At 42.0% G+C, this 14,396-nt stretch overlaps 1 protein-coding gene across 1 annotated transcript; it reads right to left on the bottom strand.

Annotated features, from left to right (window-relative positions):
* Positions 1-7,425: 7,425 nt before the first annotated feature.
* On the bottom strand, positions 7,426-8,735 carry LOC104085090 (ferric reduction oxidase 7, chloroplastic-like; the record flags this gene model as incomplete). Its single annotated transcript, XM_018766981.3, has 4 exons — positions 7,426-7,558; positions 7,662-7,938; positions 8,019-8,337; positions 8,499-8,735. Coding segments are annotated over 4 exons (939 nt in total), but the record flags the coding sequence as incomplete, so codon positions are not given.
* Positions 8,736-14,396: the final 5,661 nt, after the last annotated feature.

Below are 14,396 nucleotides of genomic sequence, written 5' to 3'. Positions count from 1 at the left end.
CAAGTAAGGGGTGTTGCGCCAACAGGCCTACGCCTCTCGTAAGTCTCCCACCATCTGAGTGCAGCCCTAGAAAACTGAAAGGTAGTGAACGAGACCCCACAAGTCTCCAAAATACCAGCAGTACGGAGTATCCTCTGACACCTGTCCAAAAAGTCCTGAGCGTCCTCTCTCTCTCTGTGCCACTGAAAGGTGGTGGCTGAAGTCTCCCAAACCTCTCCAACCTACGCTGATCATCCTCAGGCATAGCAGGAAACACATAATCCTGAGCAACAGCAACCGGATGAGCTGGTGGTGCCTCTGGTGTCTGAAGTCCCTGAATAACCTGCTCGGGTATGCGAGCAATGGGAGTCTGAGTGCCTCCCCTGGCCTGAGAAGTGGTTGCGGCCGTCGAAATAGAGACCGCCTGAGCAAGGCCAGTACACGCTGTCAGAATCTGAGCTAAGGCCTCCTGAAGGCCTGGAATCACAATAAGCACATGTGGTGCCTGAGCTGGTGCATCAACAACTGGAACTTGGTCCTGATCTGGTGACAACCGGTGGATCTGTAGGTACTGCCCCAACTGCTGTACGGGCTGCACCTCTGCCCCTACCACGGCCTCTACCACGGCCTCGGCCTCTCGCGGCCCTGGCTGGTGGTACTGGTAGCTGGCCCTCCTGACCGGTAGCACGAGTCCTCACCATCTGTGAGAGAATAAAACAACAGATGTTTAGTTACTAGAATCAACAGATTCGCACGACAAGAATTCAAGAATATGGAGTTTCCTAAAGGTTCTGCAGCCTCCTGAAGATAAGTACAGACGTCTCCGTACCGATCCGCAAGACTCTACTAAATCCGCTCATGACTCGTGAGACCTATGTAACCTAGGCTCTGATACCAAACTATCACGACCCAAAAGTAACCCCATATGGTGATGACGCCTATCGTGGAACTAGGCAAGCCGACTCATTTCTAAAACAAAACGATATTTTCATTTCAAAGATAATTTCAAGGTTATTTAACATAAAAACCTCCATTTAAAGAGTTCAAATCAAAGAAAAACAGAAGTGCGGAAAAGAAAAGCCCGACATCGGGGTGTCACTAGTCATGAGCATCTACTATAATCTGTATAACAATATCAAGGCTAACTCAGCCTGGAAGAATAGCTAAATACTACTAGAGGAAGATAAGAGGGAGAAGCGCAGGGGCTGCAATCGCCAAACAGCTACCTTGCTATCTCCAAGAAAATCTGCAACCAGAACACTCAATAAACCGCTACCGTGTCCAGCCACACCTGGATCTGCACACAAGGTGCAGGGAGTAATGTGAGTACGCCAACTCAGTAAGTAACAACAATAAATAAAGACTGAGCAGTAGAGACGAGCAATAAAGCATATAACGTTCATATCAGTAAAATACCACATGCTCTTAAAAATCAGGATTTGAATCAAACATCTCTTTTAAACCCAGTTCCAATAAAAATCACTTTTATTTTCCAATAGTTTTTCAAACAAAGGCTCAATGCAAAGGTGAGCAAAAATGATGAAATCATAAACAACCACTCGAGCAGACCTCACAGTCACTCGTGCCACTCGGGCATACCTCACAATCACTCTTGCCACTCGGGCATACCTCACAATCACTCGTGCCACTCGGGCATACCTCACAATCACTCTTGCCACTCGGGCATACCTCACAATCACTCTTGTTACTCAGTACTCACAGTCACTCAGTCCTCCCAATCGCTCGGCACTCGGTACTCGGCACTCGCACTCAGTAAGTACCTGCGCTCACTGGGGGTGTGTACAGACTCCGGAGGGGCTCCGTCAGCCCAAGCGCTATAATCTGCACGGACAACTCACGTGCTATAGTATCAATATGCTGCAGGCGGGCAGCCCCGATCCACACTCATCCTCACCAATCAGGCCCTCGGCCTCACTCAGTCATAAGTATGCTGCAGGCGGGCAGCCCCGATCCACACTCATCCTCACAAATCAGGCCCTCGGCCTCATTCAATCATAAGTAACTCAAGCCTCTCGGGCATTTCAGTAAAACAGGGCATTCGGCCCAAAACATTTATATACATCAAAATAGAGTCATAAAACTGAGTTATATGGTAAACAAGTATAAACATGACTGAGTATAGATTTTCAATCGAAAACAATGAGAGGATGGTAAGAAACAGCCCCTAAGGGTCCAAACAGCATTGGCGCAAGGCCCAAACATGGCATTCAGCCCAATTTACATAAAATCTTTCTAAATCGTATAAGTATCAATGGTTTCAACAAAGTATGCAACTTTACAGTTGCTACGGGGCGGACCAAGTCACAAATCCCCAATAGTGCATGCCCACACGCCCGTCACCTAGCATGTGCGTCACTAAAAATAGTAGAATGATACAAAATATGGGGTTTCATACCCTCAGGACTAGATTTACAATCGTTACTTACCTCAAATCGGTCAAATCTCTACCCCGCAATGCTCTTGCCTCTGGACTCGGCCTCCAAATGCTCCAAATCTATTCACAATAAGTATAATACCATCAATATACGCTAATGGAATGAATTCCACAGGAAAAGCTTCAAAATTAGACCAAAACCCGAAATTGGATCAAAATTCGCTTGTGGGGCCCACATCTCGGAACCCGACAAAAGTTACAAAATACGAAAGCCCATTCAACCACGAGTCTACCCATACCAATTTTACCAAAATCTGACCTCAACTCGACCCTCAAATCTACAAATCTAATTTCCAAATTTCTAAGTTTCATTCTCCGATTTACGCCTCAAAATCATGTAATCTAGTCGGATTACTCGATGATAATTCAATATTATGGAGTAGAAATGATCACAAGGGACTTACCTCAAGTTTTCCTTGAAAATATATCAAAAGTCGCCTCTCCCCAAGCTCCAATTTGTCAAAAATGGCAAATGGGACGAAGCCCCCGTTTTTATAATTCTGCCCAGACATCCTCGGTTCTGCCTCGATCTTGGCCTTCGATCGAGGTCCTCGATCCTGGTTCTCGGTCCTAGCCCTTGATTATGACCCTCGACCCTGGGCTCGATCATGCCTTCGATCGTGACCCTCGACCCTGGGCTCGATCATGCCTTCGACCTTGAGCTCGATCTGGGCTTCGATCGTGGCCCTCGACCTTGAGCTCGATCATGCCTTAGACCGTGACCCTCGACCCTGGGCTCGATCGTGGCCCTCGACCTTGAGCTCGATCTGGGCTTCGATCGTGGCCCTCGACCTTGAGCTCGATCATGCCTTCGACCGTGACCCTCGACCCTGGGCTCGATCATGGCCCTCGACCTTGAGCTCGATCTGGGCTTCGATCATGGCCATCGACCCTGAGCTCGATCTGGGCTCGATTCTGGGCAGAAGCAATTTCCAACAGAAGGAAATTGCAGCAGCTGTTCTAGTTCAATTTTTGATCCGTTAACCATCCGAAACTCACCCGAGGACCTCGGGACCTTAACCAAATATTCTAACAAGTCCTAAAACATCATACGAACTTAGTTGAATCCTCAAATCACCTCAAACAACGCTAAAACCATGAATTATACCCCAATTCATGCCTAATGAACTTTGAAATTTCTAATTTCTACAAACAACTCCGGAACCTATCAAATCACGTCCGATTGACCTCAAATTTTGCACACAAGTCCTAAATGACATAACAGAGGTATTCCAATTTTTAGAATCAGATTCTGACCCCGATATCAAAAAGTCAACCCCCCGGTCAAACTTCTCAAAAATAAAAACTTTCGGCATTTCAAGCCTAATTCCTCTACGGACTTCCAAATAATATTCCGGATACGTTCCTAAGCCCAAAATCACCATACGGAGCTATTGGAATCATCAAAATTCAAATTCGAGGTCGTTTACATATAGGTCCATCTCCGGTCCACTTTTCTAACTTAAAATTTCAATTATGAGACTAAGTGTCTCATTTCACCCCGAGTTCCTTCCGGACTCGAACCAACTAGCCCGATGTAACATAATATAGCTGAATAACACAAAAAGAAGTAGGAATGGGGAAAACAGGGTTATAACTCTCGAAACGACCGGCCGGGTCGTTACAACCTCCCCCCTCCCCCCTGAGGAATATGCGCGAGAGCTTCATTATAAACCATTTGGTACCTAAAGCAATTGACACACAAAAATTAGAAAATGGAAGGAAATAAAAACAAAACACACAAATAGTTAGATAGATAGCTAAAACCGTCTAACTCCCCGGCAACGGCGCCAAAAATTGATCGTTTGCCAAACCTACACCACTATTGATTAGCGAGGATGGTCGATGCAGTTTTACCCAACAAGGTCGGGATCGATTTCCACAGGGGGTTAATTGATTTGGAATTAGGTATTTATCTAAATATAGATGTGTGTGTTGTTCCTAATTTCACTTCCAAACATAATGGTGTTAATTCTACTTCTATTTCTATTTCTATTGGATGCTAAGATTAAAGCTAAGTACAATATTTTTGATGATAGCTTTCAAGTGTTTAAAAAGGACTAGGGTAGTGACTTCCGCCTAGGTGGATATCTAACGGGTATCAATAATCTAGGGCGAGTTTGATTTGATTGGGGTCGTAATATAGCTATCACATCCAAGTACTCAATCTATACCTCTAGGTAGTTTGAGTGATTTTGCCTAATTTGGCTTTCTCAAGTCCAAATGGGTATTCATGCAATACAAGTGATATTAGCTCAAGTTGGGTATTACTATCTCTAGGTTTAACCCTTTTATTGGGGCTATCAGTTTCTTGAGTTCACCCCAATTCCTTGTTAGCCTAGTTTTCCTAGACTTAGTCCCTCTTTCTCAAGAAGAGCCTAAGTCACAAAGGCATGAATCAGTATTTGCAATCACTAATTCTACAATTCTAGCATGAACTAGGCTAAATATCACTAACCCATAAACAATCAAGCCCTAAAATTTAAGACCCACTAAATACCCACACTAGGGTTGGGTCACAACCCTAGCTATGGGTCTAGCTACTCATAATAATAGCAGAAATCAAAGATAAAGAGAGGATATAATCCATAATAGTAAATTAAAAGATGAAAATCTAATGTTATAAGGTAAATCTTGTACAAAATTTCCCAAAAGGGAAAAACTAGTCGTCTCACGTACTCAGAAAAAATATAACATAACCTAAAATTGACAAAAAGATCTATTTATACTAAGCTGAAATTTCAGGACAAAAATACCCCTGCGGACGTTTCGCGGCCGCGTAATTCTGACCACGGCCGCACACTTGCTTTCGCCGCCGCGTAATTCTGATCGCAGTCCGCGTTTCTTCATATATGGACCTGGGTTGAACCTTGTTTCGTGGACCGCATAATTTCCACCACGTCCGGGTGAGAGACTTCCGCGGCCGCGTAACTTTTACATGGACCGCCCTTCTCATTTTTGCTTGAATTATGCACTCTCTAAACCTTAGCAACAGCGGTCCGTGGAATTCCCATCGCGGTCGTGCTGGTACTTTCGCGGCCGCATCTTCTTGTCGCGGTCCGCGTTCATGTTTGTGCCCAAAAAGACATCTCTCTGATTCTTCATATCGTGGACCTCAAAATAATGGCCGCGTCCTCGTTGATACTTTCGCGGCCGCACTTTTTGGTCGCGGTCCGCGTTCCACACCTCTTGGCCCAGTCTTGGTTTTTGTTTAATTTTTGACTCCTTTATGAGTTGATTATGGCTCCTTTGGCTCATTTTAAACAATCCCTGCAAGCAAGCCTATTAATTTAGTTTCCGAGAATACCTTCACGCATTTGTAGCCCAAAACACAAGTAAAAGAGAGCAATTAATAGGCTAAAATCCCTACTTATCAGGGGCCCACATCTCGAAACCCGACAAAAGTTACAAAATAAGAACACTCATTCAATCACGATTCCAACCATACCAAATTTACCAAATTCCGACATCAACTCGACCTCTAAATCTCAAATTCTTATTTTGAAATCCCTAGGCCCAAATCCTCTAATTTCATCTCAAAAATATATAATCTAGTCGAAATACTCAATGATAATCCAATATTATTGACTAACAATGATCACAAATGACTTACCTCAAGTTTCCCCGTGAATTCTCTCCGACAATCGCCCAAAAACTATGTTTGAAACGTCCAAAAATGACAAACTCGGAACCCTCTGTTTTTGTACACTGCCCAGAGATTCCGCTTCTGCGGAATTTTTAACCGCATCTGTGGTTCCGCTTTTGCGGTGAATCTCCCGCTTCTGCGACCGCCTTCGTTTATGCCGACAAGGAGTTCGCTTTTGCGGACTCGCTTCTGCGCTTCTGTGATGAAGCGTCCTCTTCTGCGGTCCAAGGCCCCCTTAGCCCAGGCCGCATCTGCGACCATTGCGTCGCTTTTGCGGTCGCGCTTCTACAATGCCTCATCCACTTCTGCGGACCATCCACTTCTGCGATGCCAGGCTCGCTTCTGCGAGCTCGCACCTGCGAGCCAAATTACGCAGGTGCGATTGCATCAGTAGGCAACAACAAGTTTCAATTGTTCTAAGTCCAAATTTGATCCGTTAACTATCCGAAACTCACCCGAGGCCCCCGGGACCTCAACCAAATATACCAACAAGTCCTAAAACATCATACAAACTTAGTCGAAACCTCAAATCACATCAAATAACGCTAAAACCATGAATCATGCTCTAATTCAAGCTTAATGAAACTTAGAAATTCCAACTACTACATTCGATGCCGAAACCTATCAAATCAAGTCTGATTGACCTTAAATTTTGCACACAAGTCATAAATGACATAATGGACCTATGAAAATTTTCAGAACTGGATTCCGACCCCGATATTAAAAAGTCAACTCCTCGGTCAAACTTTCAAGCTTAAATTTCTATTTTAGCCATTTCAAGCCTAATTTAACTACGGACTTCCAAATAATTTTTCGGACACTCTCCTAAGTCCAAAATCACCATACGGAGCTATTGGAATCATCAAAACTCTATTCCGGGGTCGTTTACACATAAGTCAACATCCCGTCAATAATTTTCAACTTAAGTTTTCATCCTTGAGACTAAGTATCTCAATTCATTTTGAAACCTCACTGGACCCGAACTGACTACCCCGGCAAGTCACATAACAACTATAAAGTACAGAATAAGTAGTAAATGGGGGAACGGGGCTACAACTCTCAAAACGACTGGCCGGATCGTTACAATAAAACAAAGCCATCAACATTCAATCAGGCTATGTACAGAATTAAGCAGAAATTCGGCAGAAATGAAGCCACAAAAAATTGGACCACTCAAAAATTAATTCCTTCCCCCGGATCAATACAGTTACAGTATATCTCTATCTCATTGTAAATATACTAGGAAAGCTCAGTTTATATTATTCAGGAAGGGGTAGACAAATACATGGTTTCTTCTCAAAATCGAGAATTACATCAGTACAAACAGTAGTACCATAGTCTTGAAGGATGATATAGTATTAGATTCACGGTTCTACTGACAAGGCTTACTATCGTTGATATGGTGGAGGATATCACTCAGGATCGCTAGGAACGGTGATATTCCAATTCCTCCTGCTACCAAAATGAGATTTTCATACCTGAGAGGAGAAGCATGATCAAGCCAATTAATTAGTCAATGACTTGATAGCTTTAATAAAAGAAAATTGTATACTCAACAGATATGGCTGAGTATGTACATACATTAAGTGGTATGGGGATTCATTCCCATAAGGACCTTTAACAGACGCTGTTATCTTCCTATTATGCTGCAAAATGGGCTCCATATCAGGTTGTTCAATCGAAAGATTCAAGATGTGTCCCTTCAGTTTTTTAGTCCAATCTCCAAGAACCTTTATGAGAATCGCAAGATGATGTTTCCCATCAAGAGGACTAGAGGAGACACTGAAAGGGTGCCACTGCAGCCAGGACAACTCGGGTACTTGTAAAAATATCCAGCCAAGGGCGTTGTAACGTAAATATACATTATAAGAGAAGCAGTATTAGAATCATTGAAAAATGCAGTGGAAATAAAATTAGTTGAGTGAGATTTATATTTACTCAAAGGTTTTGAAAGAAAAAGTTCAACGATTCCACAAGGAAAGCATGTGGCTGAAAGTATGTCAACAGTCTTTCGTGACTGGAAGAATCTAAGGAACCGATCAAGCATGAAAAGAAAGATCCCAGCACCAGATATCATGAAGATAAAGTCACCAACATGCAAGGCCAGGAACACCACATATAATTGGTGTGTATAGAAGAACAGTTCAAAGTTTTGTCTCCTTACTCCACGAAGTGAAGTCACCCACATTAATAAACTAGCTGCAAGGCTGAAAACTCTTGGAACATTGGCTACTCCTATGCTTTTCCACTGAACGAGCTGCATTAAACACAGTGACAAAGTCTAAGTCTTCAATTTCTTTACCAAGAATACTCACAAAGATGGATTACATGTGATGAAGCCCCTTTAATATTTGAATTACAACTTAATATAAGGGATCTCTATGGGCTAAGGAAATAATTTTCAGTTTTAGAACTCACTTCCTCCAAAAGATGGCCTCGCATTGCCCAGCCAATCACATAGAACAGGCCATGAAGGCTAAAAAGAGCCATAGTAAGATGTCCCAGCCAAACATATCTAGTGGCAAGTTCAAAAGGAATATCTATAGCTCGAAGAAGAACTGAACCCCGTGCACCTGGCAGAAACAAAAATGCTAAGCAGATTAATCCAGTGAATCCAAAACGAAGGCCTGTAAGCTCCAGCAACAGAACACTGGAAAATTACAACAGCAGATATTAGTCGATCCTGCTATTAAAGGAGCCTTCAAGTCAACAAACTATGTACTGGTCTCAACACTTCGAAACCTTTTGGCATGGAATTCTCTTTTATATTTATCAAGATGCGCAATTGTACACAACTAGCTAGCTATCAAGGATTACATGAATAAGCACGCAAGAGTTTCCTTTTACTTATCTAGGTTGCCCCATATTTTGTGCTAGAAGATGAATGGATTATTATCATGGGCTTATCAAAAAGGTGCTTGACAAGTTGCAATCATGGAACGGTAAATTTCTCTCTATAGGTGGAAGGGCAATCTTGATATCACATGTCCTTCATAGTATGCCAATACATTTGTTGTCAGCTGTGAATCCTCCTCCATTTGTTATTAATAAGCTTCATAAACTGTTTGCTCATGTCTTTTGGAGTAATTCAGTAGGTGGTAAGAGTAGACATTGGACATCTTGGGACACCTTATGTCAACCATATGAAGAAGGAGGGGTAGGGTTTAGATCACTACATGATGTTTCAAAAGCTCTATTTTGCAAACTTTGGTGGAACTTTAGAACTAAACCTACATCGTGGAGCTCTTTTATGAGCGAAAAATATTGTAAGAAAATGAGTGCCATGGTGGTTCCTTGGAGTGACGGATCACATGTTTGGAGGAAAATGCTTGAGTGTAGAGATAGATTGAACATCAAATCATTTGACAACCAAGAATGGGTTCTTCATTGTTTTGGTTTGACAACTGGATAGGATTGGGAGCTTTGTACTTCATTACTCCACCAAACTTTTACTGTGATGAATCTATAAATGTATATGATGTGGTTGTGGAAGAGTCTTAGGATGAAGATAGGCTGCTGGAAATTCTTCCTTATGATTTAGCACTTCATGTCATTGAGAACATCAAGCCCCCAGTGTCACATAATGATCATGATCGACCTTACCTTACTGGATGTTGGAAGCTAGGGGAAATTTCACTGTCAAGTCTGCCTGGGAATATCTTAGGAGGAGAAGAGATCCTAGTATTGCATATAAGAACATGTGGGTGAAAGGATTACCTTTTAAAATTGATTTTTTCACGTGGAAGGTGTGGAAAGCCAAATTGCCACTTGATGATCACTTTAGGAGGTTGGTTACTTTATGCCTTCTAGGTGTTGGTGTTGTCTCAATCCAGATAAAGCTCATGTGTTCTTTAGATCCTATGCAGCTCATTTTGTATGGTATTACTTTCTCTCTAATGCCGGAATATCAATGGAAGGCTTATCTTTGCAACAGGCAGTAACAAAGTGCTGGACTACCCAGGTTATTCCGCGAATTAGCCCTATTATTCATGCACTGCCTTCCATTATTTTGTGGGAGATTTGGAAGAGAAGAAATAGCTATTTGTCATGACCCAAAGTCCAACTAGTCGTGATGACACCTAACTCAACTCGCTATGTAAGCCAAATAGCAACAATCCTATTCAAATGAGATTTAACTGGGAAAATAAATAATGAAATAACTGAGCTTTTATACAAAATCCTAAGGACTGGTAGTACAAATAATGAGCTTCTAAGATTCAGAGTTTACAATGCTGCTATGAAATAAATACATCATCTGTTTGAAATATACATGAACAGATTAATAATTCTAAAGCTACCAAGAATAAAAGGCAGTTATGACCGGAACGCAGGTACACCTTCAGTGTCAGCTCCCGCCATACATAGCAACATCAACATCCAATATATGTACGCACGTTGCAGAAGTGTAGTATGAGTACAACCGACCCCATGTATTCAATAAGTAACAAACCTAACCTTAAATTGAAAGCAGTGACGAGCTTGGACAATGGTCAGAGTCCAACACCAATAGCCAACAACTCATAACAATATAATAAAAGTAGTACAAGAAACAACTCAAAGATATGATGCTCCGCTCGTTCACAGTTACGAAAAATAGATATGCTTTTCAAGTATAATAATAAAACCCAAATCTTTCACCGAAATCACCAAAATGTGAGTATATCAGAAAACTGTGATTTTTTCAAAAAACATTCAACACAGATAAATTATTTAAATCTCCGATGGCATGATGAAAGTACATCTTTATGCCTACATGTCAATGTGCATGTGAAGTCATGAATGTCACAATACCGTGTAGCATGAAGAAATGCATCTTTATGCATGTATGTCAAATATACATGTCAATGCAATGCATCATAGTGATGAACTCATGTACTCACGCTCTCAGAGTACTCAATCTTAGTGTCTCGCACTCCCACTCATCATGCTAAATCCCTCAGCACACTCAGTCACTCAATATTGTATGGTGCCTGCTGCGATGCGCAACCTGATCCCATCATGAATCAATAAAACGTGCACTCACTATTGGTATGTCAGACTCCGGAGGGGCGGATCCTGCCCAAGCGCTAATATAAGCCATCATGGCCTGCTGTGGCGTGCAGCCCGATCCCATCAATAATATATATATAAAGCTCATAGGGCCTGCTGCGGCGTGCAACCCGATCCATATAGTAATAATATATATAAAGCCAATATGGCATGCTGCGGCATGCAGCCCGATCCCATCAATATCACTCATAATCTGGCCCTCAACCCCAACTCAGTCATCAATCTCACCAGTCTCTCGGGCTCACAAATCTCATGCCAATCAACCCGAACAATGATAACATGATGTGACAACAAATGATAACAGAGACTGAGATATGATATGCAAGTGAATAAATATGATTAAGTATGTAACTGCAATTTAAGCAGATAACTCAACAACAGAAATAACCTCAGTGGGTCCCAAAAGAATAAGCATATAGCCTAAACATGGCATATAACATGTATCACAGCTCAATTACTCTAGCATGTGGAAATTTCATGGATGAAAACAAGATTAGGTAATTACACAGTACCAAAGAATCAACAGAGTCATAATTCACATGGTGCACGCACACATGCCCGTCACCTAGCATGTGCGTCACCTCAACAAAAACACATAACATGTATATTCAGGGATTCATACCCTCAACACCAAGTTTAAAAGTGTTACTTACCTCGAACAAGCTAATTCCAATACCGAGCAAGCCAAACAATACTCAAGAAGTGTCATCCCGCGCTTATCGACCTCCGAACGGCTAAAAACCCAACCCATGTGATGAAAATCGCCTCCAAAATCGCCCAAATCCGAGGTCTATCGCTAAATATATGATAAAAATGGACAACCCTCGATTTAATAGCTTTTGCCAAAACATATCGCATATGCGATAAATGAGCCGCTTTTGCGGCGTCGCTTATGCAACGTGACGTCCTCTTATGCGGAATCAGCTGGGAAATGGCCCCTAACACCTGCGAAAAAATATCTTCTCCTGTGACATCGCAAGTGCGACAAATAAACGTCATATGCGCAAAAGCCAGCTCCTACGCCAATGATCTCGCTTCTGCGCGCACGCAGGTGCGCTTCTTACTCCGCATCTGCGATGGTTCCCCAACCTAGCCTTCTTCGCAGGTGCGCCAATGACCTAGCTTTTACGACCACCGCACCTGCGCAAAACCAATCGCAGGTGCACAACACCAGAACTAGCTCATCTTCAGCAATGCAACATGAGACAAAACAATGATCTGGACCTCGTCCGACACTCATCCGAGCCCCTCGGGACCCCGTCCGAATATACCAACAAGTCCCAAAATATAACACGGACTTCCTCGAGGCCTCAAATCATGTATAACAACACCAAAACCATGAATCACACCTCAAATCAACTTAAATAAACCTTTGAACTTTCAACTTCCAAAACACGTGCCGAAGCATATCAAATCAACCTTGAATGAACTCAAATTTTACGCACAAGTCCTAAATGACATAACGAAGCTGTTACAATTTCCGGAACCATAATCCGAACTCGATAGCATCAAAGTCAAATCCCGGTCAAATTCATGAACATTCCAAACCTTCAAATTTTTAATTTTCGCCAATTAGTGCTGAAACCTTTTAGAAATATCCAAATGCAAATTCGGGCATATGCCCAAGTCCAAAATTATCATCCGGACCAAATGGAATCATCAAAACTCCGATCAGAGGTCAAATACTACAAAGTCAAACTTGGTCAACTCTCCCAACTTAAAAGCTTCAAACATGAGATTCATTCTTCCAAACTAATTCCGTAACACCTGAAAACCAAAGTCGACGATACACACAAGTCATAACACATCATACGAAGCTAATCGAGACTTCAAATAGTTGAACGGAATTCAAATGCTCGAAACGACCGGTCGGGTCATTACACTATTGAACATGGGGAAGCTGTCTGAGTTAGTAGGGTGATATATCAGGTATCATCAACACTTCAAGCCTTAGTTAAAGTGAGGAAGCCAAGCTTACAAAATATCCCACATAAATGGCCATATTTGTTACATCTGTTAGAGAATTATACTCCAAGATTGAAGGTGACTAAGGTGTTATGGGAATTGCCTACTCAAGGATAGATAAAAGTCAATACTGATGGGGATCAAGAGGCAACCCAGGCAGAAGCTCGATTGGTTTTGTTTTAAGGGATAAAAAAGGAGATGTTATATTTGCAATGGGGAAGGAGATTCAGGAGGTTACCCATACTTAGGCTGAAACACTTGCTATTCTTGAAGCTTTGAAGTATCGTATTCATCATGGCTACATACAGATTTTGGTGCAAACAGACTCAATGTTGATGAAAAATGTAGTTGAAGGCACATGGATTGCACCTTGAATTGTAGTTGCTTATGTGGAGGAAATCAAGGGCATTATGAAGAGATACAATGTCAGAATCATGCACATTATGAGGGAGGGAAACAAATTGGCTGACTATTTAGCTAATTATGCTCTAAATGATGGCTACGTAGAAGTACATCATTTTGATCAATTGGAGGTACAAGGTAAAATGATCGTGAATAGTGATAAACTATAATGTCCATACCTAAGAGTAAGAGTTGCAAGGAGTTAGGAGGAGAGGAGGAAAGGAGTAGTAGGGAGATGGGGAAGGCTGGAGCCAGTACCTTGGTTCACCATGATCAAGTCCTTATGGAGGAGATCACGGTGGACATTTTTTCTACTAACCTCGTGTTATTTTTGCAGGAGATGTTACTGTATACATGCCTTGCCATTTGACATGAATTCAATGGGTAGTATTAGCACTTTGTGCTCATTTCCTTGAACGAGTGTTGATGGTAAGCATAAGCATGGACTCAAGCTTGGATTCAAGATATCAAAGGAAGAAGCTGGAACTAGACAGTCTTACATTAGCCCTCATGTATAGGAAGCAAGTGTTGAAGGTCCAATACTTTAATATGTTGGATAGCATGGTACAATCAACGGGCTTTTATACCACAGTAGGGGCGACACAAGATTTGAAATGCAAGAGATGGATGCCCAGTTCTTTAAATGTCGGAATCTCGCGAGGTACTGGACTTTGGAGCCAACAAACGGTTATAAGGGAAGCATTGCGAAGTGAGAACCCAGTGCATTTCATTACTTCAATAACCCAGGTTTGGTTTCATATAAAACTTTTATTTATTCACAACTGGAGGTCACACGAATCTTTGAGCAAACAGTGCAATGCAGACTATGTGCAAAAAGCAAAGTGACATAGCCCCGCCATACTAATCAATACATGTCTAAATTATACTGACCAAACAGGC

Source organism: Nicotiana tomentosiformis, chromosome 1 (genome assembly GCF_000390325.3).
Source record: "Nicotiana tomentosiformis chromosome 1, ASM39032v3, whole genome shotgun sequence".
Taxonomy (NCBI): Eukaryota; Viridiplantae; Streptophyta; class Magnoliopsida; order Solanales; family Solanaceae; genus Nicotiana; species Nicotiana tomentosiformis.
This window is presented reverse-complemented; position numbering and strand designations above follow the sequence as displayed.